General features: G+C 36.6%; 1 protein-coding gene across 1 annotated transcript in view; it reads left to right on the forward strand.

Moving 5' to 3' along the window:
• The window catches only part of LOC148941329 (transcription initiation factor TFIID subunit 5-like), a 279,459-nt gene that overhangs the window by 250,458 nt on the left and 1,198 nt on the right, over positions 1-27,803 (forward strand). Inside the window, 4 exon segments of the mRNA XM_089104692.1 lie at positions 3,841-3,975; positions 7,706-7,958; positions 13,437-13,538; positions 20,449-20,664. Of these exon segments, the coding sequence (XP_088960818.1) occupies positions 3,841-3,975; positions 7,706-7,958; positions 13,437-13,538; positions 20,449-20,664 (706 nt within the window).

Raw genomic sequence — 27,803 nt, forward strand, 5'->3', positions numbered from 1 at the left:
TCTAGAAATATATGGAATGCCCCTGAAATTTGTCGAACTGCTTAAAGCATAATACAAGGGTTCTATGAGCCGAGTTCGAGTTTAAAGAGAAGAGATTGAAGAATTGTCGGTTGTGTTTGGAGTAAAACAAGGCTGCGTCTTGTCCCCGACTCTGTTTAACTACTGTATTGATTGGGTGCTTGAAAATGCACTATCTTCTCATACAGGAGTTCAGATTGGACAGAACCTTTCACTTGGAGACCTTGAACACGCTGATGATGTCAGAATCCTCTCGGACCCAGAGAAACGTCAAACTATGCTCGATGAGGTAGTTACTTGGGCAGATCACATTGGCTTGAAAGTCAGTACAGGGAAGAGAAAATTCATGGCAATAAATCACAGTGATTTTATACCGTTAACTGTAAATGAAGTACAGTTAGGTCAGGTCGACAGCTTCACATACCTTGGCTTCCAGCTTTGTACTGATGGATGTTCTGACGCCGATATTCAACAGCGATTGCGGAAAGCGCAGACTGTCTTTGCTTCCCTTAGAGAACCGTTGTGGAACCGGCGTGAAATTAGTTTGAGAACTAAAGTTCGAGTCTACCTGGCTTTGGTTCGAACAATCCTTCTTTATGGATGCGAAACTTGGTCAACGAAGCGACTACATGAAAATGCACTGAGGGTAAATAATTTCTTAGACCACACTGCTTTTCCATTAAAAAAAAAAAAAAATTTTAAACAAGAAAAAACGTGAGCATACACGTCTGCGTAGCATCCTCAGGATAAAGCTGAATGATCATCAAACATGGATATTCGACGAATGTATGGTATCAAGAGATGTATTTCCATCAAGATCATGCAGCGTTGACTGAAATGGTTGGGCCATGTCTTACGTAGGCAACAGAGTACTTGCCTCACCAGATTCTTCTAGCTGAGCCACTTAGCTCGTGGAAGAGACGCCAAGGAGGACAGCGGAAAAGCTGGTGGAACTTGGTTAAATCGGATCTCGAACCTATTGGGGGTTCAGAAAGTTCGGTCACAGATGGACAACTCAATGGCTCCCATTTGTAAAGCAGGTAGCGAAAGATCGCACTGCATGGTTCAACCAGGTTTCGAAGATCTTTGATACCGGGTAAGATGGAAACGCCTGATTCCCGCCACAAGTACAACTAATGCTTGAAATTATGTAAAAATACTCCTAAAACACCAGGAAGTAAATGGAATATTCAAGTCTCGAAAATTACCTCTGAAATAACAAAATTTTAAATAAATTGATTCAGAATGATGTCATAATTTGTCCAGTTTGCTGCTGTCAAGCTTACAAGTTACTCAGGTTTGCATGGATGTTGATGCCTACCAAATGTCAAGTAAATTTCCGAACACTTTCGTGCGGAAGGTCACTGGGGCTCATGGTACATATCACATCAATTTCAATTGGATCCGGGCACTTTTGCGTACAGGTAGTGGCAGGGTCATCGTCACTCAAACCCCAATGGCCCAAATGGCCAAAGATACCAGCCCCCTAGGTATAAGCCCATCGGCGAGAAAGACTACCTATTTTTCAGCTGAATAAGTTAGTGCTGTGCTTTTTGGGGCTACGAGCCAGAAATTGTGCCTCGAATCATATAGATGGAAAATCCTTATATGATTCAACAGAGGATTCAAACAGAGGGTCACCTCTGTTCTGATTCAAACAGAGGTTCACCTGACTCTCTTTCCCTAAAATGTTGGTATTGGGGAGCGGGATGGGTTCCATTGGTCCTACAATCATTTACAGTAAAATTTTTACCTTAGTTCACCTAAAACAAGGTACAGTATGCCTACTTTTGCACTGGAATATTGGAAGTGCAGTGTTGGGTATTGGAGGAGTGTATGATTCGCATTGGTTCTCTAATTATACCGATTAAGAATCTGTGCAAGATTCCGGTACAAACAATGTGCATCGTGTCTACCTTTGCGCTATAAAGTTGGTGATGGAAAAGATGAGGGTATACTGGAGGGGCCATGGGCACACATTATACCGTCAATAGTATAAATTCAAAATTCGTTCGTAATTACACTTTCAACAAGGTGAATTTTTTTTGTCCCCCCCCTCCCAACACATCATAGCCCCTTCCCTGAAAAAATCCTAGATATGGCTGTATAAAAATTAAACTGTTCAAAATACATATTGTTTTCAGTGAAATACAGTTTAGAATTTGTAAAATGAAAGAAAGAAACATTTTTGTAAAGTTTGATTAGTCTTTGGACGTTATTTTTCTTTGTTGTGTTGTTGTTGATGCTATAACCAATAAAAACCAAGCTAATTTTAAATTAACTATTAAATAAAATTGTAATAATTGAAAACTAAATTTCCAATAACAATCAAGATGACTCAAAAAGAATATATATGTTTAAAAAAGAACAACTTTATGGCTAAATTATTCTTTTTCGGTGTATTTCATTTAAACATATGGAGCGGTGGTGCCTAAATTACACTTTGAAAATGTATAGTTTTCATTTTGAAGAAATCCATTTTGTTCTTTAAAGTGAAGTTTTACAATGAGAAATCTATTCGGCTCCTTTGTGCATTTTAAAGGAATATGTTTAGAATGAAGAAAGTATAAATGAAACTTTAGTGTATATCAGTCGGATGGAATTTGATTAAAAATATAAAATATAATCGTATTAATTTCAGTAAAGCGTAAATGACACCCCCGCTATAATTGGGGTACAAGGGGACGACTTCCCAGTTCTTATATCTAGTAATTTCTGTTTGTTTTGAGTTAGAGTTGTTTTATGATAGGTTAATACGGATTGAAGATCGTTGTGTGACTCTAGTTTCAAACAAAGTGATATATGTTTAACTTTCTATAAAGAGGGTGGGGCATTAAAGGACCATCGTTCTGCTCCATAGGAAATGTTTGGCACATAAAATACAGGAGGAACGGGAGGGAACTCCGACCCTATTTGCTTCTCTTGTCATACTGACCACGCAAAACATTTGCTTGATTCCAGTTCAAACAGAGTGTAACATACCTACATTTCACCTAGAGAGTTGGCGGGGGAAGGTATGGGAAGGTATTGGTAGCATCACAGATCGACTTTGGCTTTGGTATTGTAGATTGAAAATTCTTTTGTGATTCCACTTCAGAGAAGGTGCAGTATATTTGCCTTTTTGCCAGATACTTGGGAATAATAGATGCTAGAGGGATTGTTGCTCGCTTTGGTCCTTCGGGGTGGATTGAAGATACATGCATGATTTTGGCTAAAACTAGGTGCAACATACCGGTATGCTAAAAAGTTGGCATAACGTAGGTAGGTCCTGGGTGCCGGAGGTACTGTAGGTTCACTTTATGCCATGGAATACCACAGAGTGAAAATGCTTACGAAAACAACCAAAATGCTACATTTCTACTAAAAATTTGATCAGAATTGGAGATAGGGTGATGGATAGCCATTAGCCCAGGTTGTGTCTTCAATAATAGAGATTGTGTGTTTCTGACTAATGCAAAGTTTTACCCGCCATCCCTTCTGATAAAAGGTGGGCAGTGGGGCTGGGGGACCAAGTACAGTAATCTTGATGTCTACAACACGATGATGTCTTCAGCTCCTTCAAGTTTTCAAAATGAGGTCTATTTTTCACTTGACATCAGAAGCTAATTTGGCTCAATTACGGTTTTATTTAACTTTTTGAAATAGGTATTATCTTCTCTTACATCTGACTATAGCAATGAGTGATAAATCAAAATTCAAGATTCAAATCTCCTTGCAGTCAGATATTTTTCATTTGAAGCTTCTAGTGTTGGTTAATTTAAATTCTAGATTCTTGTGTTCTAGTTCTAGATTCTTTATTTATGATAACTTCGTTTGTCGCAGGTATTCTCATTGACCCCGCAGAAACTTCGCACGATGAAGCCAGCAGAACAACTGTTAGAACTTGATCGTGAAGCGGAAGATGTTTTGGCTAGAATGATGGATGAAAGAACAGGCGAGCATACGAAAACGCTTCATGTAAGTGCACTGTGTCCATCCCATTTTTGATTTCTGTTTCTTGTATAATCTGCATTGACGATTGGTCAGTGTTTGGCTTAAATACCCTATAAGTTAGTAGCAGCGTTTTAGCGCTATATGCCGTCAGTACATTTATAATTATTTATTTATTTTTCCCCCAGCAAACCGTCGCGGCTCTAATATATTTATAATTAGCTTGTCAAATATACAAGACTTTAGGGGTTTATCAAATTAAAAACAAAAATATATAGATAAAAATAAAAATCGCCAACTGGTTTCAAAACAAGCAAGGCGATAATGAAGTGATAATGATAATGAAGAATAAATGAATTTCAAAACAAATATAAAATTTAAATGAGTTACCAAGTCAAGCTTAAAGCGGACAGAAGCTACCACAAAATGGAGTTGAGTGACCACCACCTAGATCTTCTAAATGATAGAGCGTCATTTCTTCTCTAATGAAAACAAGCACATATTTTAATCATTTTCAGGTCTACAATCATAATATTGAAAAATTATTGAGACTTTCAGAAATAATGTATTTATAGCCTGTATAAACAATCAGTCCAGTTTTATTAATAATCTTAATTGGCATCTATTTTTGCAACCTATGAACTTATATTTGCAACCTATTGGCATCTATTTTTGCATCATTCATCATCTTGTATATGAAGATGCAGTTTTTTGTCAAAAAATGGGTTCGATTTTAAATGTTTTATTTTGGTACTTACAAAAGGGTAGATATTGCGATTTTCTTTAAAATGAGCCTCGAAACAGCTCTCTATGATGTTCCATTGCCCCGCTAGCTTTGGAGGAATAAGAAAAAAAGAGGACAAACCTGTGCTACCCATGTAGAAAAGTGAACTTCCTTGTTGTTCAAGCCAGGGGATTGTAAGTTTCTTGAATAGGTGTTTCAGCCATGGCGGTTCCAATGGTGTAATTTTGGTTTCGATCCAACATTGTTTTTAGGGGTTTCAGGCTATTTTTCAAAATTCCCTTAAACCCGTTTTCAAAATAACATTTTACTATTAAGAGTAATTTAGATAATAGCTACCATCCTTGAATCAGCTAGAAATGGCAATCTGTTTCTTGGCGTTTTTTTTTTAAAATTTTTTTTGGTTTCTGTGGGTTCGTCCCTTACTAGATTGCAGCTTCCGCTGCAACCATCATGGTGACTTTTTTGTCGTTGTTGATGTTTTGACAAATAAAAATCACGCTGTTGGAAATACATATCATATGCGCGTTTAAAAAAAAATGCATATGATAGTCGAGCGGTTTATTGTTTTTATTTTGTTTCGTTGCCAAAGCCTTAGGCTCTGACACAATCCCCAATATCGTCCTCAAAATCTGTGGCACGAGCTTGCCGGTCCTCTCGCATCTTTGTTTAAAAAATTGCTTTACAGCACGATCATTCCCAAAACCGTGGAAAGTTGCTCACATTGTCCCTGTCCCAAAGGCAGATACCAACCCTACTAGTGTAGGAACTTATCGCCCAATTAGCCTCCTATCCTGCGTTGGAAAAGTTTTTAAGTGTCGTAAATAAAATTTGTTTTATCAATACCTCGAGTTACATTGATTTTTGGCTGACACACTACACGGTTTTCGCAGAAGATAATTTGCGTTAGGCTCATTGGATCGCTGTATCAAGGGTAGGTTGAGCTTTAGTGGGCTGAGCTCCTGACATTCGCCTTCTTTCCTGTGACTCGCAAAAGTTTTTGATCGCACTTGGCAGGAGGGTTTCAGGTGTAAAATAAAAGCAAGTGGAGTTGATGGTGGTCTATTTAAGGTGTTCGCTGTCTTTCTTTCTCAATGCCAATTACGAGTTGTTCTTGATGATTTCATTTCAAAAAACGTCCAGTAGTTATCAGGAGTACATGAAGAAAGTATTTTCGGGCCAACTCTTTTCCTGAGGGTCATAAATGATCTAGTGGGTAACCTTACGCTATAACCTCTCGTCTTCGCTGATTATACGAAGAAAATGATCTGCATTGCAAACGGCGAAAGTGCAAGCGAACACCATAAAAAACTTTAGGCCAACTTGGAACAAACTGTGACGTTGGCGGGATGCGCTTTTTATCAATTTCAATGCGTAAAAAGCAAAAGAGCCTCTCATCTCGAAGTTGTGAAACGTGAAGGCTCATCTTGACTTTATCTGCTTCAGTAATGTGAGATCCTGCTTCAGGGAGCTAGGAGCTATCTTAAAATGCAAACTATCAAATCGTGCAATTGATCAAAATCGTTCCGATGTGGCAGCTATTTTGGTCTTCTACAAATTCATGCATTCCCCTCAAACAGAGGATTTATCGAAGCTTGTTTATGAAAGAACAAGGCAACTATAAGGCTAATTCACCAAAATACAGCCCGGAAGGATTACTTTGAGCAGGGTACATCCCGTCAAGACTACATAGAAATAAGATCGCGCTGATGCTCCATCGTCGCCTGGAATAGCCCCTACTCAAAGGTAATCCCTGAAATCTTCGAAAGGCAATCCTTCCTTAGAGGATTCAAGCAAAGGTACAATAAATGCACGAAAGCGGAAAAATAAACTGGGAAATTACCAGGATTACCTGTATATAATTATTCTTGGTGGAATTGTGAAGATTGCAATAACAATAAACAACCATTGCCATTGTTTCTATATAAAATCATGGTTTAATTTAATTCGTTTTCGTTTCCATGAAAATTCTGTCCTTTTGCCTCCTTCAACTATTGGGTGACAAAATAACTGCAACTTTCCAGGCTAATTAGGGGTTGAGTTAATTTTCCATATTATTATTTATATTTTTTTATTAATTAAGATTTATTTATTAACCTCGAAGGCTTTTTTTCGGAGAGGGGATGAGGAGGGTATTTCCTATTTTAAAAAAAAACTCGTAAACCTGTTTTGTCTAATTGGTTGCAAAACTCCCAAAAGAACAGCAACAATTATCAAGTAACTCAGACAATAGTCAGTTGATTGTTTTGCCGCGAATTTTGTCATGTAAAAAGCGTCTCGTTGACAAATTAGCACTATGTTTGTTTAATAATCTTAAACTAAAGGAAAATATACTGATAAGCAAGAAAACAGCGATAGAATCCATGGGAAATGGCATTATCAAAATTTGGTTTTTATAGGAAAAACTCTGCAAGCACACATGAAACGTAAAAGCTCACGCTAAGTGTAAAAGAAAAATGTTGGCTACTGCGTCAGACGTAACCTAGTAAAGAATGAACTCGTAACTAGTAACCGAAAATCTAAAAATGCAATTAAAAAAATTTTCGAATGAGGAAGAATCGCCATTTAAAAGTGATTCAGGAACGCTAACTGTTATTTCGGCTACTCTAATTGGCAAAAGTTTATTGCGAAAAGTAATTTAAGGGAATTTGGAAAATAACCTGAAACTCCTTGAAAGTGGTGTCAGATCGAAACGAAGAATACACCATTGGAATCAACATAGCCAAAAACCCAAACATTAGAGTTATATTGCACCATCTTGAACACCAAGGAAAATCCCTTTATTTTTGCATGCGAATCCCTAACGTGACCCTTTTCCTTTTGATTTTTTGCTGCTAGTGGGGCACTAAAATATCATAAAAAGAGGTTTAATGGAATCTATTGTAACAGTCAAGTTGTCATAATCTCACCCAGTAATCCGTAAGATTCCAGAAGCAGTGTTTTTAGGAAGAAAAAGAAAAGCTCTGTACTTTTAGCTACTTATTCTAATTGAAAACATGTATTGTTTTATTTTAGGGTCATAGTGGACCTGTTTATGACGCAAGTTTTAGTCCCGATCGTACAATGCTTCTCTCGTGCTCCGAAGATACGACGATTCGGCTTTGGAGCTTACAAGTCTGGTCCTGTCTTGTTGTCTATAAAGGACATCAGTTCCCTGTTTGGAGTGTGAAGTTCAGTCCACATGGCTATTATTTTGCGTCAGGTGGCTATGACAGAACTGGAAGACTTTGGGCTACAGATCACCCTCAACCACTTAGAATGTTTGCAGGTGCTTTTCAAATGTTTGTTTCAAGTTAAAATTACAAAAATATATATTTACAAAAGTTAGATATCGTGCTTAACTAAAATTAAGTTCGGAAAGATCTCCAACCAACCCCTCCCTCCCCCCTCTGTGTGTAGGTGGATCTGTTTCACTTTAAAAATGACTGCCTACATTGGAAATGGGTAATAGTAAATAAAATTAAAATTATTTTTTAGGAATAATTGATAATTGTAAGAAGGGAATTTCACATCAGGCTGTTATCTTTGTATCAGATCTATATATCTCATAATCTGTAATTTCGGTAACTGTAGGTACTGGGAAACCTTTTAGTTTGCATTCATTAATGCACTAGACTAAACCAAAAATTATAACGAAATAAAAGGTTAAGCTAGATTAGATGGTAGAGCATTAGGGTTTTGATCTCGGGAACATGGGTGCGCAACCGACGTTTAGTTTTTTTCTGTCAATTTAAGTTTTTTGAGACAAAATTGGTATGAGTTCATTTTCTGCGTTAAGATGGAGCGCAATTCGATTAAATGGAGGGCAATTTTCTCTTTGTAAATCAGCATTTCCAATTGAGTTTACGCTGTTTTGTCTCGTGCTCTAAGGATCAAGTTGGAACTTTCAGTGACATTTTTTTGGTGGGGGGAGGGGCTTGGTGACGTGAAATTTTGTTGGGTGAGGGGAATAATTTTTGAGCGCACACTCACAAAAGAGCTTTGACACGGTTTTCTTTTATGCCTGCTTTCCGATAGGCTTCACTGTTAATACTGTATAATTGCTATACATAATGAAACGCTTTCATGTGAGTGTAATAGGTGTTATTAAGGGAGCATAAGGCGGTGAGAGTGGTACCTCCTTCATATGTAGGCTGATTTATTTTCATTATTAATTTTCTATATTCAGAGTTATCCTAAATCAACTGCTCAATGTCTTTATTACCAAAAAGAACAAACAATGGTTCAAAAATAAAGCAATAAAAGTAAACAAAATAGAAAGAGTACACACATAGAGGACATACAATTGTGAATAACACATCCTATGAATAATAGAAGTAACATATAGATAATAACATACAAATAATCTACTGGTATATAGCAGGATAGAGGCTATTTGATTTATCCAGCTTACACAGAAAGCAAACCCGACGCTGCTCAGCCGCTGGCAGTGGCGGCTGTAGTGACTAGACCTTCGTTTCTAGCTCACAGAGAAACTGCATAAGACATAAGAGAAACTTTGCATAGCGAAAAAAATACAGATCGGACATTTTTTTTTTTTGATAAAATCGATGATAATTTTTTTAATTCTGGATAATTAAAAAAAAATAGAAAATCGGATAAAAATACAGATCGGTAGCAGTAAATATTTTCCAAAATAGAGTCACTGCAAGGATATGAGGCATGGTGAAAGCGTTGTACACACGGACAAGAATATGTCTGTTTGGACAGGATTTACAATGGACTAACATGTCAAACGCTTTTCTAAGTTTCTCACTTAGATCTTCGATGACGAATGCCCACTTTGATTTCAGAGAATATCCTGTTTGAAGACCAAGGTACTGAATGTGAGTAGATAATCGAATGTACCGATTTGCAAGTTGTACACAATCGACACTGCCTAAAGGATTACCGAAAGCAAGAACCTTGCTCTTTGACGCATTAAACTTTTGACCAATTTTGGCATAGTTTCTATTAAGCACGTCGCCTCAAGAGACGATACGCTTCTACTTAAAACATCTTCGGTGTTTCTGAGTATGGAAAAGTATCTTTAATTTTAATCTATTTTGGGGTTCAATCACACTATTATTATACAAGGGTGCGAAGTGACTCCACGCTGGCGGATTCCTGGCACAAACTCGTATTGTGCCTTTACAGATATTTACCTGCTGTGGCAGGTAAATACTGCCACAGCCCCACGTAACCTAGCATGCATATTTTTAAACAGTTACACAACTGAACCATCAAGACTTCGCTCCTGTGCACTGTACATTAAATGAGATGCACACCAGAATCGAAAGCACGAGGAACAATGTGAGCTGCAAGGAGGAGGGGTTCACCACTACTGTCTATACCAATCAGAACATAAACAAGCAGATAATGCACGTGCTCCTGTCTAATACCTTCATTAAAACCCAAATGGTCGTCTGGGGTTGAACAAGCCTTATTTACAACCTTAATCACCAATAACTCCTGCAACTTACAAAGAACAGAAGAAGCAGTTATAGGCCAACAAGACTAGCACTGCCGGCCATCTTTATCGCGTGTATTTTTTTTTTTTTTAACAGGAGTCAATATACCAACGCAGGAAGATTCGGGAACAATGTCAGAGTTAGAAATAATAGGGTACGATAAGTGTAGATGCCGCAGAAGCTTATGTGCATCCCTAAGGCCTGACTAAGTGACCAACGAGGTATTTCTGACCCCAGACGTACTTCGCGTAAAGGAATGGTACTGAACTCGGCACAATGCATTGCATGTGTGATGTAAATGTGTGCAGTAAATGTTGATTAGAATCTGTTTCTCCTACTCAGGAAGCTCTGAGGACTGTTATAGTAGTAGAAAGGGGACCTTAAATTTGTCGAGATGGCATCGAGCCCGACTTATATGTAACCACATCAATGGTTTACCAGTCAAATTTGAAATACAACTTCCGTTACTGTTATCATTTGGAAGGGAACACTATTTAACGGATCAGGTTGAGGTAGGCAAATCATTCGATACTAAAAGACTAAAGTCAGCATAGCTTGAACCGTTTGTAGTCACATTACGTATTTGAACTGATGATAAAATCAGGTTAGTTTGTAGCTCTTGAGCTATGGAAATACATATACGAATGGTCATTCGGGACAAGAGTCAGATTGGGAAAAACAAATGAAGTATTTGAGCTCTTGACTCATCCGGCAGTGAGAGATCATAGCTGACGCCCCAGCAAGGATAACGCGATGAGATGCAAGGACACAGTAATGCAAAGATTTGGTAAGTTTTTTTTTGTAGCACGAGAGAACTTTTCGTCGTAAGTTATATCCCTTTAATCATGTCTGCCTCTTGCCGAATGGTGCTTCTAATAGGGAAGAGGACTCAGCTGGCAGGAGCTTTCTGGCCACGGGACACTTAATACTATTACTTAGGTGGTTTGACTGCCTACAGAGAGCGCACATTAGTGCAGCATTGCAGAGTTTATCTTTTGTGTTTGCGTGACTACCATCACAATGGGAACAGCAAAAAACATTATTACTGTTCGCAGCAGCATGTCCGTACTCTTGGTACTGAAAACACCTCATCGGCAAATAATGAAATGTATCTATATAGAAGTGCTCGTAGTAGCACAGGATTATAGCACAGACTGTTCATTGCCACTTGTAAATCGTCCTTACTTTCAAAAACAAACTTGTTTGAGTGAGCTTCTGAGATTTTCTCGACTTTTGTCCAGTTCCGAATCTTGGCACACAAGTCGTTTGGTGAGAACTTGTCAGAAACTTGACTAATAATACAACAATGAATGGGAGTCTTCAGCCTAGCATTGGTGTTTATGACACTTTTTAGAGCGTAAACAAAAGACTTAACTGCCTCTTTGGCATCAAGTACCACACACAACGTTTTGCTAAGTGGCCTCAGATATGAGGACTGTTCACACCTCGATACGGGAGTAGGAATCGCCAGTGAGACGCTCAAAACGATCCTTATAATTATTAAGCTTTCTGAGTCGTTTTGGGGGTTGTTTGGGAATTCCAGAGCAAGAGGGCTTTGTTGCATCGGGAATGTTCGCTAAACCCGCTGTTACACTAGCACCGTGACTCCCAACGTGGGATTCAGGCCAAAATATTGCCATTCCCTACCAGTGAAGTGTGGCAATATTTTGATGGGTCACGGGGAGGACGTGCACCCTTTGACTGGCTACTTTACAGCCTTAAGTTTGAAAGGAAAAAATATTTTCCATGTGAATGACGTCATATTCAAAATTTAATGGCCTTTTAAGGCCATTAAAATATTACGAGGGGGTCAGAATTTTAGAAATGCCTTGATGGGACATGACCCGAAATTGATTGGGAACCACTGTACTAGCATGATTTTGAGCTGTCCTGAAAAAGCTTAGGTGTTCAGTAAGATCATCCACGGTAGAATGAGATTCATTAACCTGGAGAATTAGTGCGGCTGTGAACTCCCCTGAGAGTATGGGTTCCTCGTCCAGCTCGTATATTAGAAACTCCGGGATTACTAATTTATTTTCATCGTAGGTACAAGTGGCTCTTATCAGATCAGCAACTAGGTCCTGGGGCCTAACACGATTTGAAGGACGAGTAGATATAAATATGAGGGGAGTTGCTACCCTCAATCCTTTTCCATATTTACGCTGAAATTCATTTTTTTAAGTAGTGCTTTGACTCTTAAAAACGGCCGAATTCTGTTAAAAATTGCCGTTTTTATAAAAAGAGATAAGCTGTAATTCCTTAGCACTAATATAGCTACGCCTAGTCCAGTTACTTTACTTGGCCAGGGGAGGGGATTTCTTCTCTATATTGATCTGATCAAAGAATTGAAAAATTTTGAACTCGGCTGTGGCGCCATATCCTTTGTTCCTTAAATGTGTGCTAGAACTTTATATTTTTGCGTGAATTAGACTTTTCAGGATCTTCTGCGACAACTTGCTCTATAATATCAATCTTAGTGAAAAAACAACAAACATGACCATCCTTCTTGGGGAAAATATGGAATTTTGTATTTTGCAAATAGGTACTTGCAGCTTCAGAGATTTCGATAATGCGTCTAATTTTAACTGGATTGTAAAAAAAATGTAGCTTTGCAAGTGTAAGCATGAGGTTGAGATATGAAGAATTTCTGGTGTTTTATTATCATCACCCTCAAAGGTCGTATTTGACATTTTCTCGCTTCTGAAAGAACTGGTTAAATCATTTGCTAAGCACTTCTTAAAGAGAGGATCAGTGGGGTAATGTATGCTCTGTAATTTATGTATGTGTATGTTCAGTGTATGTGCAGTAATATCTACATCCTTTTGATGCACATTGCCTTTATGTTCCTTTCATTAAAAACAGTTTTCAGAATTCTTCACAGAAGTGTAAAAGTGCCAGATACGATATTTAGACAAGACATAATGTCTGTGAGTGTTCAAATGCTATTAAGCATATTATTAAATCAAATTTGTTTTTAAAAACATTATTTATTGTTGAATGATACGAATTATTTTAAATTTTCTGATAATCATTCCTCAGTTTTAAGGGCCTCTGTGATCAATTAAAGTTCAGAGTCCTTAAAATACTTTAGCACTAAATACTTCAAAAAATGTAAACACCAAGCTTGATCAGACCATCTCCAGCGAACCGTTTTCTTCTTCTGCGTTCTGATGAAAATTCTTTTGTATACGATTTTTTTTTATACAAATGATTCTTTTTTTAATCATTTTTTTTTTAAATCATTAGAAAAAAATTATTCTCATTTTTGATTTGGCTCTTTCTCTTTTCCATTTCAGGTCATCATTCTGACGTTGATGTGGTTCAATTTCATCCGAACTCTAACTACGTTGTGACTGGATCTACAGATCGTTGTATCAGGATGTGGGACGTCCTCACAGGTAAATATGTAGATACATTTTTATTTTTACTCCAAATTATTAGGCTAGGGTTGTCTCGTCTCTTAACTAACACTAATAATTTTCAATTTGACGTGTATTTCGGTCGTCTAAAATCAGACATAGAGTTTTAAGAAGGGCGCTAGAGCTTTGAATCTTTGCTCAAATGAGCCTTCGCTTGACATTCTATAATCAATGGTTTGGCATGATTACCCCTTGAAAAAAAAAAAAAAAACTAAATAAATAGATAGACAACGATCGACGACAAAAAGTTTTAAGGGAAACGCAAACTTAGTATTTTGTAGGCTATATACTACTACTACTACTACTACTAACAACTCACCGCACCACCAAGCCACCTGAGGCCAACACAGCTACGCACGCTCCTCCACCCCAATCTATTTTAAAGCCTCCCTTTTCACACCCGCCTAGGAACTTGAAATCTCCCCTATAGGTTTTCGGACATGTTTTCAGCCCTAAACCATCTTTGTATCCGTTAAGGCCCCTGCTGTCGCATAAGAATAGTGCTCTGCTACATATAGGAGTTTGAATGCGCATTCCGGACCCATTTTGGGGGTATCCAGGATAATTTTTCTGCCTGGGTGTTAAGATATTCATTAAACTTGAAAAAAGACATCGCTTTTAATGATGTTTTTTGTTTACACTAATCAACACTAATAATTTTTTTTCTCCATGACCACCTTGCCTTTTCTATGACGAAATCAATAAGAGTTCCAAATAGGGATAGGTCCTTTTATTAGACAGTGAAACAAAAATATAAACAAAGAATTTAAATATTTTGATGACACAGTCGGTCATCATCATCAGTAGAGTTACTAACATATCAAAATTCAAACAAACTGCATTTATACTAAACAAAATACTCACTTGAGGGTCAAACAAAGTTACCGGTTCATTGACTTAAAAAGTTCACTAATTGTTCTTGAATTTTGTAATGCTGCGTTTAATAAAGGTGTTACAATTTTCTTCAAAATTGTATGTCAAAGCAGGTTCCCGGTCCGTTGACTTAGAAAATTTCAGAAAAATTGAATCATAAAAATGGCCATAAATATGCCTTCTTATGCAGAGATCCTCTTTAAAGGTAAAAACGAAGGTGGCACTAGACTTTATAGTCGAAAACGGCAGTGCTAATCTACGTTTCATGGCCCTTCAGCCAGGGAGTGCGATGGGGAACGGGTTTTGTTCTTGGGTCGAATGTTTATTGGAAGTTAAAAATACCATATGTACTGACTCGCAATTTTTCGTAAAACTGGAAAAACTAAGCTTAAAAAACCTGGAATTTTTAATTCCAAAATATTCTTCACTTAGTTTTGGCCTGTGTCAACCCCCTCCCCAAAAATTTTTGTCCGACTCGTAAAAACGTATCAAAAATACATATAAACAAGTCTTTTATGCGTTTTCAAAGTTTTTTTTGTTAACACCCTCCCCCCTTCGAACACAAATCCTGGATAAACCCTTGATCTCTTTTGTAAAGTTCACAGATGAAAAGTGCAAATAAAAACTTCAGTCGAGAGAAATCTTAAAATTGTTTTTCTCAAAAATAATATTTTTCAGCGAATGTCTTATAGCTCTAGACGGCCAGTATATCACTGTCGCAGTGGTAACTAATTTTTAGTCTTCTTCTTCTTGTCTATTTTATTGTTATTAAGGCGTATGCTCTAAATTTTCGTGTACTAAGGAAGAAGAGGAAAGTAAGTCCGTGAACTAAGACTAGAATATTGGAAGTTACGGTAATGACAGTGGGTAAGTTTAGTTCTGAAATGTGGGCACTTTGGAAGACAGAGGACGATTTTTTTAAACTGTTTTCCGGAGGAATTTTCTAATACGGGTACCCGTTCGACAGGCTGTATGGCAAACAAGAAAAGTAGAAATACCTAGGACACGCTTTGCTGATGAGGATGAAAGATTACCAAAGACTGTTCCTTTTGGTCGTACATCTGGAGCCAAGTGAAAGCAGGTTGTCCCTGAATGGGGTGGAAATATGTCAAAAGAAAGGATTTAATTTAAATTGGAACTTCTTGGGAGGGGGGGGGGGGTAAAGAGTGAATGTTTGAATAGATTGAGCTAGAGGAGGGGTGTGTGCACCTTTGCACATCTTAGGCGGCTCGGTGCTGCAGTAAGTTGTTAGTAGCAGTTATAATAGCATTCAAACCCATACCTAGGATGTCTGAAATTAGTGAGGTTCTTTTATTTCTGTTCTTTTTTCTGGATTAATAATAATAATAATTAATAATAATAATTTTATTTCAACCCTTCAAACAAATACATGTAAATGCTCGAAGGAGTTATAAAAACGAAAGGAAAAAAATAACGAAAAAATCACACAACGCTACAAAACAAAATTAAACTGCGATAACTATGGAAAAGAGAAAACAAACGGAATCAAAATCAGGATTTTAATGCACAAAACTAGCCAATGGAAAGTCGTGTATTGTTTTATTTCGACTTTTGAAACGGGTATACAACTCATCCATTTTCTTACTTAACTCAAAGATATAGTACCTCTGCGAAACATAAGAGTTTCTGAAACCATATGGGAATTCCCAATAAATATTTGCAATACCGAAAAAATTAAATGAGCGAATTTGGTTACGTTCGGTTTTACTAAAGCAATTCCATAAAGGGGTTAAAAAAAAGACATGTGGCGCGAACATGGCGTTACAGAGATGACCGAGCGTAATTTTGTCAAATTGACCTTTAGTTCGTGCTAGCATACCGTAAGTTTTTCGCAGTTTTTCTTTAAGTGCTGCAATAACTAGATTTTTAGTAGCTTTGATAGAATTCCCATACTGGAGTCCGAGATACTAAAACTTATCCTTTGCAGAACTGTCTTCCTGCAAACATCAACAACACGATTTGGCAATGTTTCCTCGTTCAAAACGACGAATTCAGTCTTAGACGGCTCTATTGTTAGCCCAATATCACCAAGTGCAGACGACTCGGCATAAATGGCTTTCTGTAAAGATTCTAAATTATCACTTATCAAAAGTAGATCATCTGCGTAAGATAGATGATTAGCATCAATTCCATCATCTATCAAAAAATCTTCTATCGATTTTGTCGCAGAACGTACTGCATTGTTAAATATCACAGGGCTGATTACTGAGCCTTGTTTAACACTCCTACGTATATCTATAGGTCCATAAAGCTGTCAAGCAGACCGAATTGTTTCTTGAGATTTTCGATACCATTGCCACAGACAATTACAAACAAAGGGATCAACTCCTGCCCTTAGTAGTGACAAGACTGCTTGCGAATGTAAGACAGAATCAAATGCCTTAGATATGTCTATTGCGCAGACAAATAATGGAGTTTTTCGTTTCTTAAACTTTTCAATAATTGAAATAAAAGTTGCATGTGCATTCTGGACATCGAGACCGGACCTGAAACCGATCTAATTGTCACCCACATTCGCTCGTTCTGTCACTATAGGGCACAGTATCTTCTCCAGTAACTTTGCTAGAACTGAACAAATAGTGATGGGCCTGTACGAAGAACAATCTTTAGGGTCTTTCCCCTTCTTATGTATACAGGTAACGACCTGAACGCCTTTAGTCTCTGAACGCCTAAAACCATCGGGATTCATTTACAAGCTTGGAGATTGGCTACTATACGATTTGAAGTCGAAAGTCATTTGAAGGTTATTTTTCATATCCGAAATACTGCCTAGGTGCTATAAAAGGAGTCGTTTTTGGTTCGAATTGTTTCTGGTGACAAAAATATGTTTGTACGTTAAATCTAAGCACAAGAAGTTGTACGTGAAACCCGAACGAAGAACATAAAAGCCGAATATCCGCAGTGAGAAGGTATCGGTCAGTATTTGGTGAGATTAGATGGATGTCAGTCTCTTTTTAGTTTTAAAGTCTTGTGAAACGTTACAGGAAATATTTAAAAACGGCAATAAATTTAGTTTGGAGAGAGTATTGAACAAAAAACAACCGAATATGTAATTCGGTACGAAGATGCAGTTTTTCAGCATGAAATCGTTCGCCATTAGGTAGCTAGATCGGTTAAAAACTTTTTGAAAAATTTTGGAAGTTTCGCCTCATCCACTACGTTCACCAGACGACTACCACTTGTTTCCTTGGTGATTCCAAGGAAATAGGACACCACTATGCATCACTAGGACACCACTATGCATCACTTCAGTCGAGATATCAAAAATTGGCTTTATTCACTCGTAGGCTGAGTGGTGACGAATGGTGTTGCTGGCAAGGAATCCATAAATTGCCGGAATGATGGGAAAATGAGTTAGCTTCATGTGGACGATCCCTTGAATAATACCTTTACTTTTGTAAAAATATTTCTTAAAAAGAAAATCCAAAGAAAATCAAGCTATGCACTAAAAATTGACAAGCTTTTAGCCGCAACAATCATTAAGCATTCCTTGAAGACTCACCTTTCGTTCCAAAATTTCAAACATTCCTCCTAATAACTCACCCTTGTTCTGATTAATTTAAGATCACTTTCTACGAAAGAAGTTTTTCAAAGAAAGGTAAAGAGCTACATTAAAACAAATATGAGCAGAAATAAAGTCAAATAATTTTTCAAGCGTAAAGCTGTCATAAATCGCCATCAATAAATAAATGAAACCCAAAACGAAAAGAAATTACAATAAATAACCGAGTCAAACTCAAAACGCGCAGAAACTAAGACGAGTAGGGCTGTAGCCCCCCGTGCATTCTAAACACCAGAACATAATTTGCAATCTCCTGAAAAAAATCTTTATTTCCAGCTGTATCTTTATTTTTCCTAATATAGAAAAAAGAAAAGAAAAGTCACCATTATAACCAAAATTGCTGAAAAAAAACAACAAATGAATGTGAATTGACAGTTCAATATATAAGATATGATAAGATTTATTGCAAAAAGCCTGTGGGCCATAGCAACACATAATACAATCTATAAAACAACACTCAGGAACAAAATACAACTTTAGATAGTAAAAATCAAAAAAGCAAAAAAGAAAAAGGACAACCAACCGAAAAAAAAGGAACATACCAAGGTTTGACTTTTAATCAACAAACAGAATATATTATGATTTAAATCATAAAAATAGCAACAAGATATCCCCTCAAACAAGATTCCATATATTTAATCCGTAAACGAGGGAACTTGCACAACTGTTTAATAACACATGTGTTCCTCTCAGCCATCCACTCTATTAACCAGCATTCTCTCCCAAACACTCGTCCAAAACATTGAGCCCGCAACCCATACGACTCGACATGCTCGAATATAAAATTGAGAAAGTTCTCAGTCACCAATCTATACATTACGTAAAGACAAGGACCGACAGTCAGTTAAAGTTTTCCAAAAAATTTTTTACTCTCGTCTAAATTATATCGCTCAACTCTTACCAACAATAAGTTCTTCAAATTCTCTTTATTCAAAACAAATTTAATATAAACCTCCTCCCCCCAACCGTGTTTGGCTTGGGAGTAAAATCTCAAAGCCATAAAGTGGTCCTTATGAGCTTGCCACTCCTGGATTTCTTGGTCATTTAGGGTTCGCTGGAATTCCTTCCATACTGACATGGTTTCACCCATAGGGCCTTTTCCTTCATTCCACATCTCTGAAAGTCCACAAAGGTCCAGTATTTTCTTAACCTGATTTGACCATGTATCACGTCTACCATCCTTCAAGCTCTCCAAATAAGCTGCCTTAAGAAGCCGAACTCTAGGTAGCCTAATTATCTTCTCCCAGAATTTTACCATTCTAACCAATCTAACACTCCTTAAAGAAAAAAGACCCAAATCTCCTTTTCGTACCGCTGAATTAAATGAATCCTTCAATCCTAGAAGTCTGTTAAAATATCTTAGCTGAACTACTTCTAGCTTAGCTCCTTTAGCAAAACCCCAAACCTCAGAGCCCCAATGTAGACTAGAAGCTACCTTTGTCTGGAAAACTCTTTTCTGGATCCTCATTTCAGCTAGCTGATTTAAATTACTTCTCAAAAGCATATTTATTAGCCTATTACCCCTTAAATGACAATCTCCTACAACTCTTGCAATTCCCTTTAAGGCATTAAACTTGCCACCCAAATAAACAAATTCATCATTTGCCTCTAAAACCTGTTCTCCAAAATTAAAAGAACCTCTGAATCAACATCTCCTTTGCTCCTAAATATTAATACTACTGATTTCTTAGCCTTCAACTCTAAATCCCTCTTTTTTTAAATAAATAATTTTTGATTATATCTAATTCCTTCTGAAGATTCTCTCTGCTATCCACCACTAGAGCTATGTCATCTGCGACCAACATGCATGATAACCAAAACCAATCCAAAGATACATAAGTGGCTCCATTATTTTTCATAAACCTATCTAAGTCATTAACAAAGAAGGAGAAGAGCTTAGGATATAATGTACATCCTTGTTTCACACCCACATACTGATATATACTGATATTCATTCCTGAAAGTCTTAATAATTTTGGATTTATTAAAGTTAAAAAAGAGAAAAAACGTAATTAGTATTTTTTTTTTCAGGAAAGTGCAAATTATTTTCCGTTCTTTAGAATGCACGCGAGGCGTTTTCTAAGATGTTCTAAAGACGTTCTCAGATGTTCTTAAGTCATGTTATTAATTTGCTTACTATCTCTAGAGCGTTAACCCAATTTGGACTTTTTGAAATGTGCACAATAACAAGAAGACTAACAATAATGATATCTATGAAACACCGAACAAATTATAAGAACACACTGTCATTTATGCTTGTTTTTTTTTGTGTATCATTATTGCTTTAATATAAATTTTCTGTAATTTTGTGTTTGGTAGAAACACTTTAAATATAATTATTTCTATAAAAAAAATCTGACTACCCTATTTCTATTCTTAACTCTTTAAAATAAGGAATATTTTAGTTTATGCTAGATATTTTAATACTTTTAGGCAAATGTGTATTCAACATGACAGGTCATAAAGCATCGATCCAATGTTTAAGCTTTTCACCTGATGGCAGATTTCTGGCATCTGGTGATAGAGATGGACATTTGCATATTTGGGATTTGGCACATGAAGCTGCACCAGTTGCACAACTTCCTGCACATGATAGTGTCATTTATTCTATCACTTTTGGTAGAGGAGAGGGAAATGTCATTGCTACTGGTAATTTTCTATCTTTTTCTTGTTTTCGGTTGCAGTTTTGCATTCCATCAATTCTGCGATTATCGAAAGATTGTACGCAGCACTTAAGCAGAAAAAAAAACAGGACGAGGAAGATGTGTTTGACTTTTTCTAGAAATTAGTATGATATGATATGATTTATTAACACTAAAAGCTCTACTGGGCCATGGTTAACACACAATATACTTCAAAAATAATAAATGAAAATATCCTTATTATAAACAAAACAAAAATAAAATTAAAGAAAATGATCTCTATGCTTCATGCCCAGTCCAATAAACCCCTAAATTCTTTATCCTCAAAAAATTTCTATCTCTTAATATATTACCCTCCCATTCCTCCCTTTCGAACCACCCCGGAAAAATTTCCTCTCTCAAACCTCTTAACTCCTTACATAAACATAAAAAATGAACCAAATCATCATTTTCGTCCCCACACGTCCCCACGCAGCACTTAAGCAGAAAAAAAAACAGGACGAGGAAGATGTGCTTGACTTTTTCTAGAAATTAGAATGATATGATTTATTAACACTAAAAGCCCTTCTGGGCCATGCTTAAGACACAATACACTTCGAAAATAATGATGAAAACACCCTTATTATAAACAAAAATAAAATAAAAATGAATCTAAAGAAAATGATCTCTATCTTCCATGCCCAGTCCAATAAACCCCTAAATTCTTTATCCCCAAAAAATTTCTGTCTCTTAATATATTACCCACCCATTCTTCCCTTTCGAACCACCCCGGAAAAATTTCCTCTCTCAAACCTCTTAACTCCTTACCTAAACATAAAAAATGAATCAAATCATCATTTTCGTCCCCACGCAGCACTTAAGCAGAAAAAAAAACAGGACGAGGAAGATGTGCCTGACTTTTTCTAGAAATTAGTATGTGGACCAAAAGCTTAGTGAATAAGTGTTAAGTGGTCATCTTTATGAGCAATGATAAGCCCCCTCAGCATATATATAAGATAAGATATTTATTTCAAAAAATTTCTGTCACAACCCCCGAAGGGCCGAATTCGTATTTTGGAGTCACAAAACCAAAAATAAAATAATTAAAAAAAAACACAAAAAAAACTGGCAAAACAATGACAAAAACAATAATATCAGAATGGCAGAACCGTTCATTAATCAAAAATATTAAGCTGCCAAATGTCAGAAGTTTAGAAGATAAAAACTGATAAAACTAAAAAAAGAGTGAAACAAAATATACGTTAAAAAAGGTTTAAAAGAGAACACATAAAAAAGGGGAGGGAAAAAAAGAATCAAACGAACATAAAACATGAGTTTCACCAGTACCAAATAAAAAAAAGAAGAAAATGTATATTGTGAAAGAGTGGCTTGGATAGCGTAGATGTGTCCTCAGGCTGGACGAAGAAGAATTTTATTCAATAGCTCTAAAAATGAAGAGAACTCCCCATCCTCTTAATTTAAATCTGTGTTGGTATTATGTAAAACAGCCTAATTGCTTTGTAATATCTCGTGAGATGGCCAAAGAAGGACCTTTAAACAGGGTGGGATTGAGGAAAAACATTTATTAGTGTATCAACCTCGGAGAGCACATACAGTGTCTAAACCTCATACAACACTGTTAAGAGCTTTTGGCAGTGCTAGTAATGTCAGCGTTTTGGAATCAGTCACTTTCACAGTCATTAAGACTGTCTTCAACAGGATTTGACAACATTCAACTGTCTTCAACAGGATTTGATTGCAGAACAGGCTCCTCTCCTTCAGAGTTAGATTCTGGTTCAGGTAACCGTACCTGTTCTGGAGCCCCCCCCCCCCAAAAAAAAAACGAAAGAAAGAAAAGAAATGAAAGTCCTGGACATGGTCCTAAGGATTATATATCAATTTCTATCTCCACCCTCCCATCATCTCTCCCTTAGGTAATGCAATACGATTGCCCCTGATTTAAACAGGAGAGTAGAATTTTTAATGTAACGTCTAATTAAAATCCGTAATTATCAAAGCGGGAAATTGGGAGGAATTGTCCTTGAGGAGGAAGAATACTCCGTGGGGGTATTTTCCGGGGGGAGGGTAAACGCCAGCTCCCCGGGAAAAGACGGCATGAATTCAAGATTTCTCGGAGATGTGGAATTTAAAATAAAATGAGGATATTGAATCTTCTTTAGCCCTCCACATTGTTGAAAATCCAGACCATTTAATTCTTTCGAATGAGGCAACTGTAACATTTAGAGGGAATCGCTTCCTGCATTTTTTTAGGAAGGCAATTGAAACTAAAAAAAAAAATCAATAAATAGAGACCTTGCATTAAGTAGAGATGCTAGAAATATTCCTATAACTCCAATTTACCATAACTTAAAATTAAAGAATTCAAATAAAATTTTTCTTCAGCTTAAATTGAGATCATCATACCACACTTTTAATGAAAATTAGGGCAGTAGACAAGCTAAGTCACTCACTAAGCAGAGAATTCTTGCCCAATCTAATTGGTCAATAGTCTGTCATTAATTCTGGCTTGGATTTTGGTTTGTTTAATTCAAACTTGCTTTTGCTTAGTTTGAGCTAAATCACAAGGTTAGTTTACTACCTTATTTTTATGAGCATTGAAGACGACTTGGCGGAAGTCCCTGAAGAAGTATCTGCCTCTATCATTTTCGCTTAATTTTTTTCCGCTGGCTGAAATTACCCTCGTTTTTCTCGGCTATTTAATTTTTTTTTTTGCTGTATGTCAATCCTGCTTGTAGCCCTTTCTGTCTTGAACAGTTCACAGAACTAATGTAATTTTATTTCAACTAATGTTTCACCATTTTAAAATTATAATTACCCGTACTATAATGCACTTTATCATTCTGATAACAAGGGACCTAAATCAGACAGACGACCTTTTAAACCGTGGAACACAGCTATACACAAAACAAAGTCATATCCAACTCTTTCTGCAAGTCTCTTTGCGCTTTTGGGGTCTGAAAATTGCAAGGCCTCGTAAAATATGTAAAATACCGGTAAAATACCTAAATTACGTAAAATTGGTAAAATACCAATTTTACGAGGATCCGAAAAATTACGGCAAAATACGTAAAATACCCCATTTTACCGTGACCAATTTTACCAGTTATAACACTATTCTTGATCGAACTGAAAATAAAAAACGAAAACCGGTGACCATATCTTGTCGAATAGGGCTCATCAGAGGTATACCGATGAGATATATACATCAGTAGGGATATACTACGCTTACTAAAGCTATAATAAGTGAAAGATTGAGATGGCTAGAACACGCTCTGCTGATGAAGGATGACAGATTGTCCTAGGGCCAAACGAAAAGCAGGTCGTCCTCGAATGGGACGGGAGGATGTCGTGAGGAAAGATTTAAGGAAGTGGGAACTTCTTGGGAGGGTGTAAAGAGGGAGGATTTGAATAAATATGGAAGGAGGAAGATCGTGCGTAGCTGTGTTGGCGTCAAGCGGCTAGGGGCTGCAGTTAGTTGTTAGCTGTAGTAATTGAGATATACTATCAGCCTTCATGGTTAATCGTTGCTTAAGTAAATTTACATAAATTTAAGCTTTATTCATATAAAATAAATGTAAGCATAATGTTTGTTATCGCCAGTCTGGTATCAAAAAGGACGTATCTCCATAATTATAAAATTTCAGAAGAGCAGAAAAAAAATTGACAACTTTTTATTTCCCTCCGGTAACCGTAAAACATAAACGGATCGAAATGTAAGACCAATGCATATCAATCCGTTTTTGTATTAAGGTTATCGGACGGGAAACAGAAAAGATGTGAGGCTTTTTTTCTGCTCCTGAAAATTTACAATTATGGAGATATGCCCTTTTGATACCCGTCTGACATTATGTAGAATAAGAACACTTACTGCAACAGTAAGAACACTTGTTACAAAAATCACAAAACAAGAAACAGGAAATGAGGCAAAAAACAGAAAATTAAGTAAATGGGGAAAAAAACAAGCAAATTGACAAACATATTTGACACTACAGTAAACCGATTTATATAAAATAGTGTGCATACCAGCCTACGCCTAACTAAACGTATGTTTGGTAATTTTACCATTTCCTGGTAATTCTGGATTCACAAGCATGTTAGGTGGTTCTTTTCCGCTCTTCAGCAACCCTATAAACAAATGAGTGCTGACCAATTTTGTTTTGGTTTAAGAGAATAATTCTCACAAACATTTTTTTTTTTTATTTAATAGGATAAATTGTTTTTTATTTTAAATTAATCTATAATTTAAAATAATATTTAAAAACAAAAACAACTTCAATGTGTCTAAAACTAGGTTATTATTATCTTCAAGATGTAATTTCCATGGAGATGGGGCTGTAAACTCTGCTTTACTAGTTTCTATGCTTTTGAATGCCTGGACCATGCCAAAAAGACGCGCAGTTAAATGTGTTATAGAGATTGTTGCGTGTTAATGATTTTTTTCATGCTATGCCTTCTTAATTTGACCAGCCCTGCTAATCCAAACTAACGTTATAGCCTAGTATTATTACCTTGATTTTTCATGAAGTACTACATAGCAGTTTAGTTTTTGGGAGTAAAATCCTTTGTAGTTCTTATTCTTGTTATTTTACTTGTGGCCGGAATCTTGTTTCTATATCTTTTGGCTTGAAACCTCTAAAATTTAACTATCCTTATGATTCCATGACATAGTAGTTTTATTCTCCTGGGATAACATTCCCTCTGGGAATATTGGTTAAAATTAAATTTCGGCAAGAAAGAAAAGCACCGACACGTTCTAAGTCTCAACATCATTAAAATTAGTAAATGCCTACCAAAAGTTTAAATTTCAGAGAGAAAATATGCGCCAATTAATTCGGCTACAGTGATTAATGAGGGACTACGAAAAATTATTTATGTAAAGCATATTGTATTATTAATATGTTTCCTTTTTATCAGATTAAAATGATGCTTTGTATATCAAAATCGCCTTTGCTGATTGATGAATTCAACTACGTTTAAAGCAAACAAGAACCATTTCTAATACGAATTACCAAAGGAAAAGAGGAAAGAGAAAAGATCAGCATCTATTCAGAAAACTTTCTTAATAGGTGTGCATATTATTTCAGCAAAGATCAGCATTGTAGACTATTCAACAAATTGCTCCTGATGAATCATTGCTCCTGCTGTTGGTCCAGCGTTGACAGAGATGGGACTCTTCGCCTCAAGTCCGAATGGTCTCTTGCAAGCGTGACTGCTTCTAAGAGATCAGTACTGATCATGGAGAAGTACTGGGTGAGACTGTCTCTAAATATTTGCCGAGGCCGTCCGCACGGGTGCTTCCAGCCACGTGCAGGGGAGTTCAAATAGAATAGTATGTTGATGGGAGTTTCTGCTGGTATGCGGACTAGATGACAAAACCTCTGTATGATTCGCGTGGCAAGCTACCGAGAGTGGGGAGGGGGGTCAGTTGGGTGCTCGAGAGAAAGTCGTACCACCTGATCTTTTTGATTTGCCTCAAGAACTATGTTTAGGCCACATCTATGGCATCAAGTACAGAAGCAGCAGCTGGCCAGGCCTCGCCACTGTAAAGAAGAAAACTGTCTCTTATTAAAGAAAGACCCAAGAATGGAAGACGGTATCAACGACTAAAACACAACTTTGGCAGTCCAGAGACAGAGCTCTTTAACTGTATGGATACGTATTATCCTGCTTATAGATATTTATTACCATAGAGAAATAACAAAAATGGAACAAGGGTGCATTTCATATCTTGAAAGATTTGCCATCCAATATCTTATGGGAAAAGAAGCTACTAATACTAGGTTCCGGTATTATTTTTTTTTACAGGAAGTCTTACAATACCAAATTAATGTAGGACGACAAGCGTATTAAACATTCCAAAATCCCTGGAATAAAACTGACTGCTTTTTTTCCACAAAATTTATTAGTTCCATTACCTGCAAGAGATGTCGAAGTCTCTATTTTCATTTAAGCATTACCACATACAATAATAAAGAGCATAGATAAAGAGTTACTAAATTGGAGAGTAAAAAGGTTAGCTTGGGGGGATAAAAAGGGGGAAACCCTGAAAATTTTGACTGAGCCCTCGTAGAACCCATTTATGACTACACGCACCGTAATATTTTATTTGACCAAGCTAGTTTGATTGCGCGTAACAAAGGTGGCTAGGTAAATAAAAGTTGCCGTCCCGACTTTCTCTTTATCTGTGCTCGTTACCTTATTTATGGATACTTAATTACCAGTATACATTAAAAGAACTAATGTCAAAATAAGTATCGTCTCGAAAAAGACATTGCAGATTTGATAACTGTATTCTATAATCTTATAAGGAAGTATTCAGACACAGGCTTGTACATTATAATTTATTTAGATATAAGAAAAATTAAAAAAAAAATCACTGAATTATATACAGAATTAAAGGAAATTTAAAAAATCCTGTTTTTTTGGAGGTGGGAGCAAGGGACACGGGCCTGAGCCATAGACAAGCTCTTTTATAGCTCAATCTTAAGCATTAAAGAGTGGAAAAGCAAGTCTTAATATATGATTTTTTCACTTTTACGGGAGGAAGGCCTCCATCCTTGGTATGGTCTCAAAACCTTAGTATCAACGTAAATAGTTATGTAGGCTCGAACAACAACACTTGCTGAATGCCATAATACCTGGGAAAGGTACGGATGGCGCTCTATTTTCGATACAAGTGTATTTTTAACTACTTTCCGTGCTAAATTCTTTTTTTAGTTTTGTTGCTCGTGAAATCTTTTAGGTATGTAGTTAGGGTTGCAGTTTATAATAATATGTGTGAAAGTAATGTTCATCAACAATTTATGGGCAATAATAAATGGACATCAACAATTTCTCCTTCTTTTTCTCTGTTAAGACAGGTAACTAAAAGTTAATATTAAATTAAATTTTTTCATGATCCCGATTCGAATTAGGCAAGTTAAAACTTGACCCTTAGAATTCCCAGTGTAATCTTACTCGTATTATATAACCTCTTGGCTTCGCAGAACGTGCCTGGTTGCCATACCATACATGTTTATGAAGTGACTACTGGCCCAAAGGAGACATAATTAGAACTAGAATTTTCCTTTCATCTAGTTTAAAAAAAGATTAGGTTAAAAGCGGATGAACACATATAAGCTTAAAGCTGATGCTTCTGACAGCCAA

The sequence above is a fragment of the Artemia sp. Qi Xiang Cuo genome, chromosome 18 (assembly GCF_049724085.1).
Source record: "Artemia sp. Qi Xiang Cuo chromosome 18, ASM4972408v1, whole genome shotgun sequence".
Classification (NCBI taxonomy): domain Eukaryota; kingdom Metazoa; phylum Arthropoda; class Branchiopoda; order Anostraca; family Artemiidae; genus Artemia; species Artemia sp. Qi Xiang Cuo.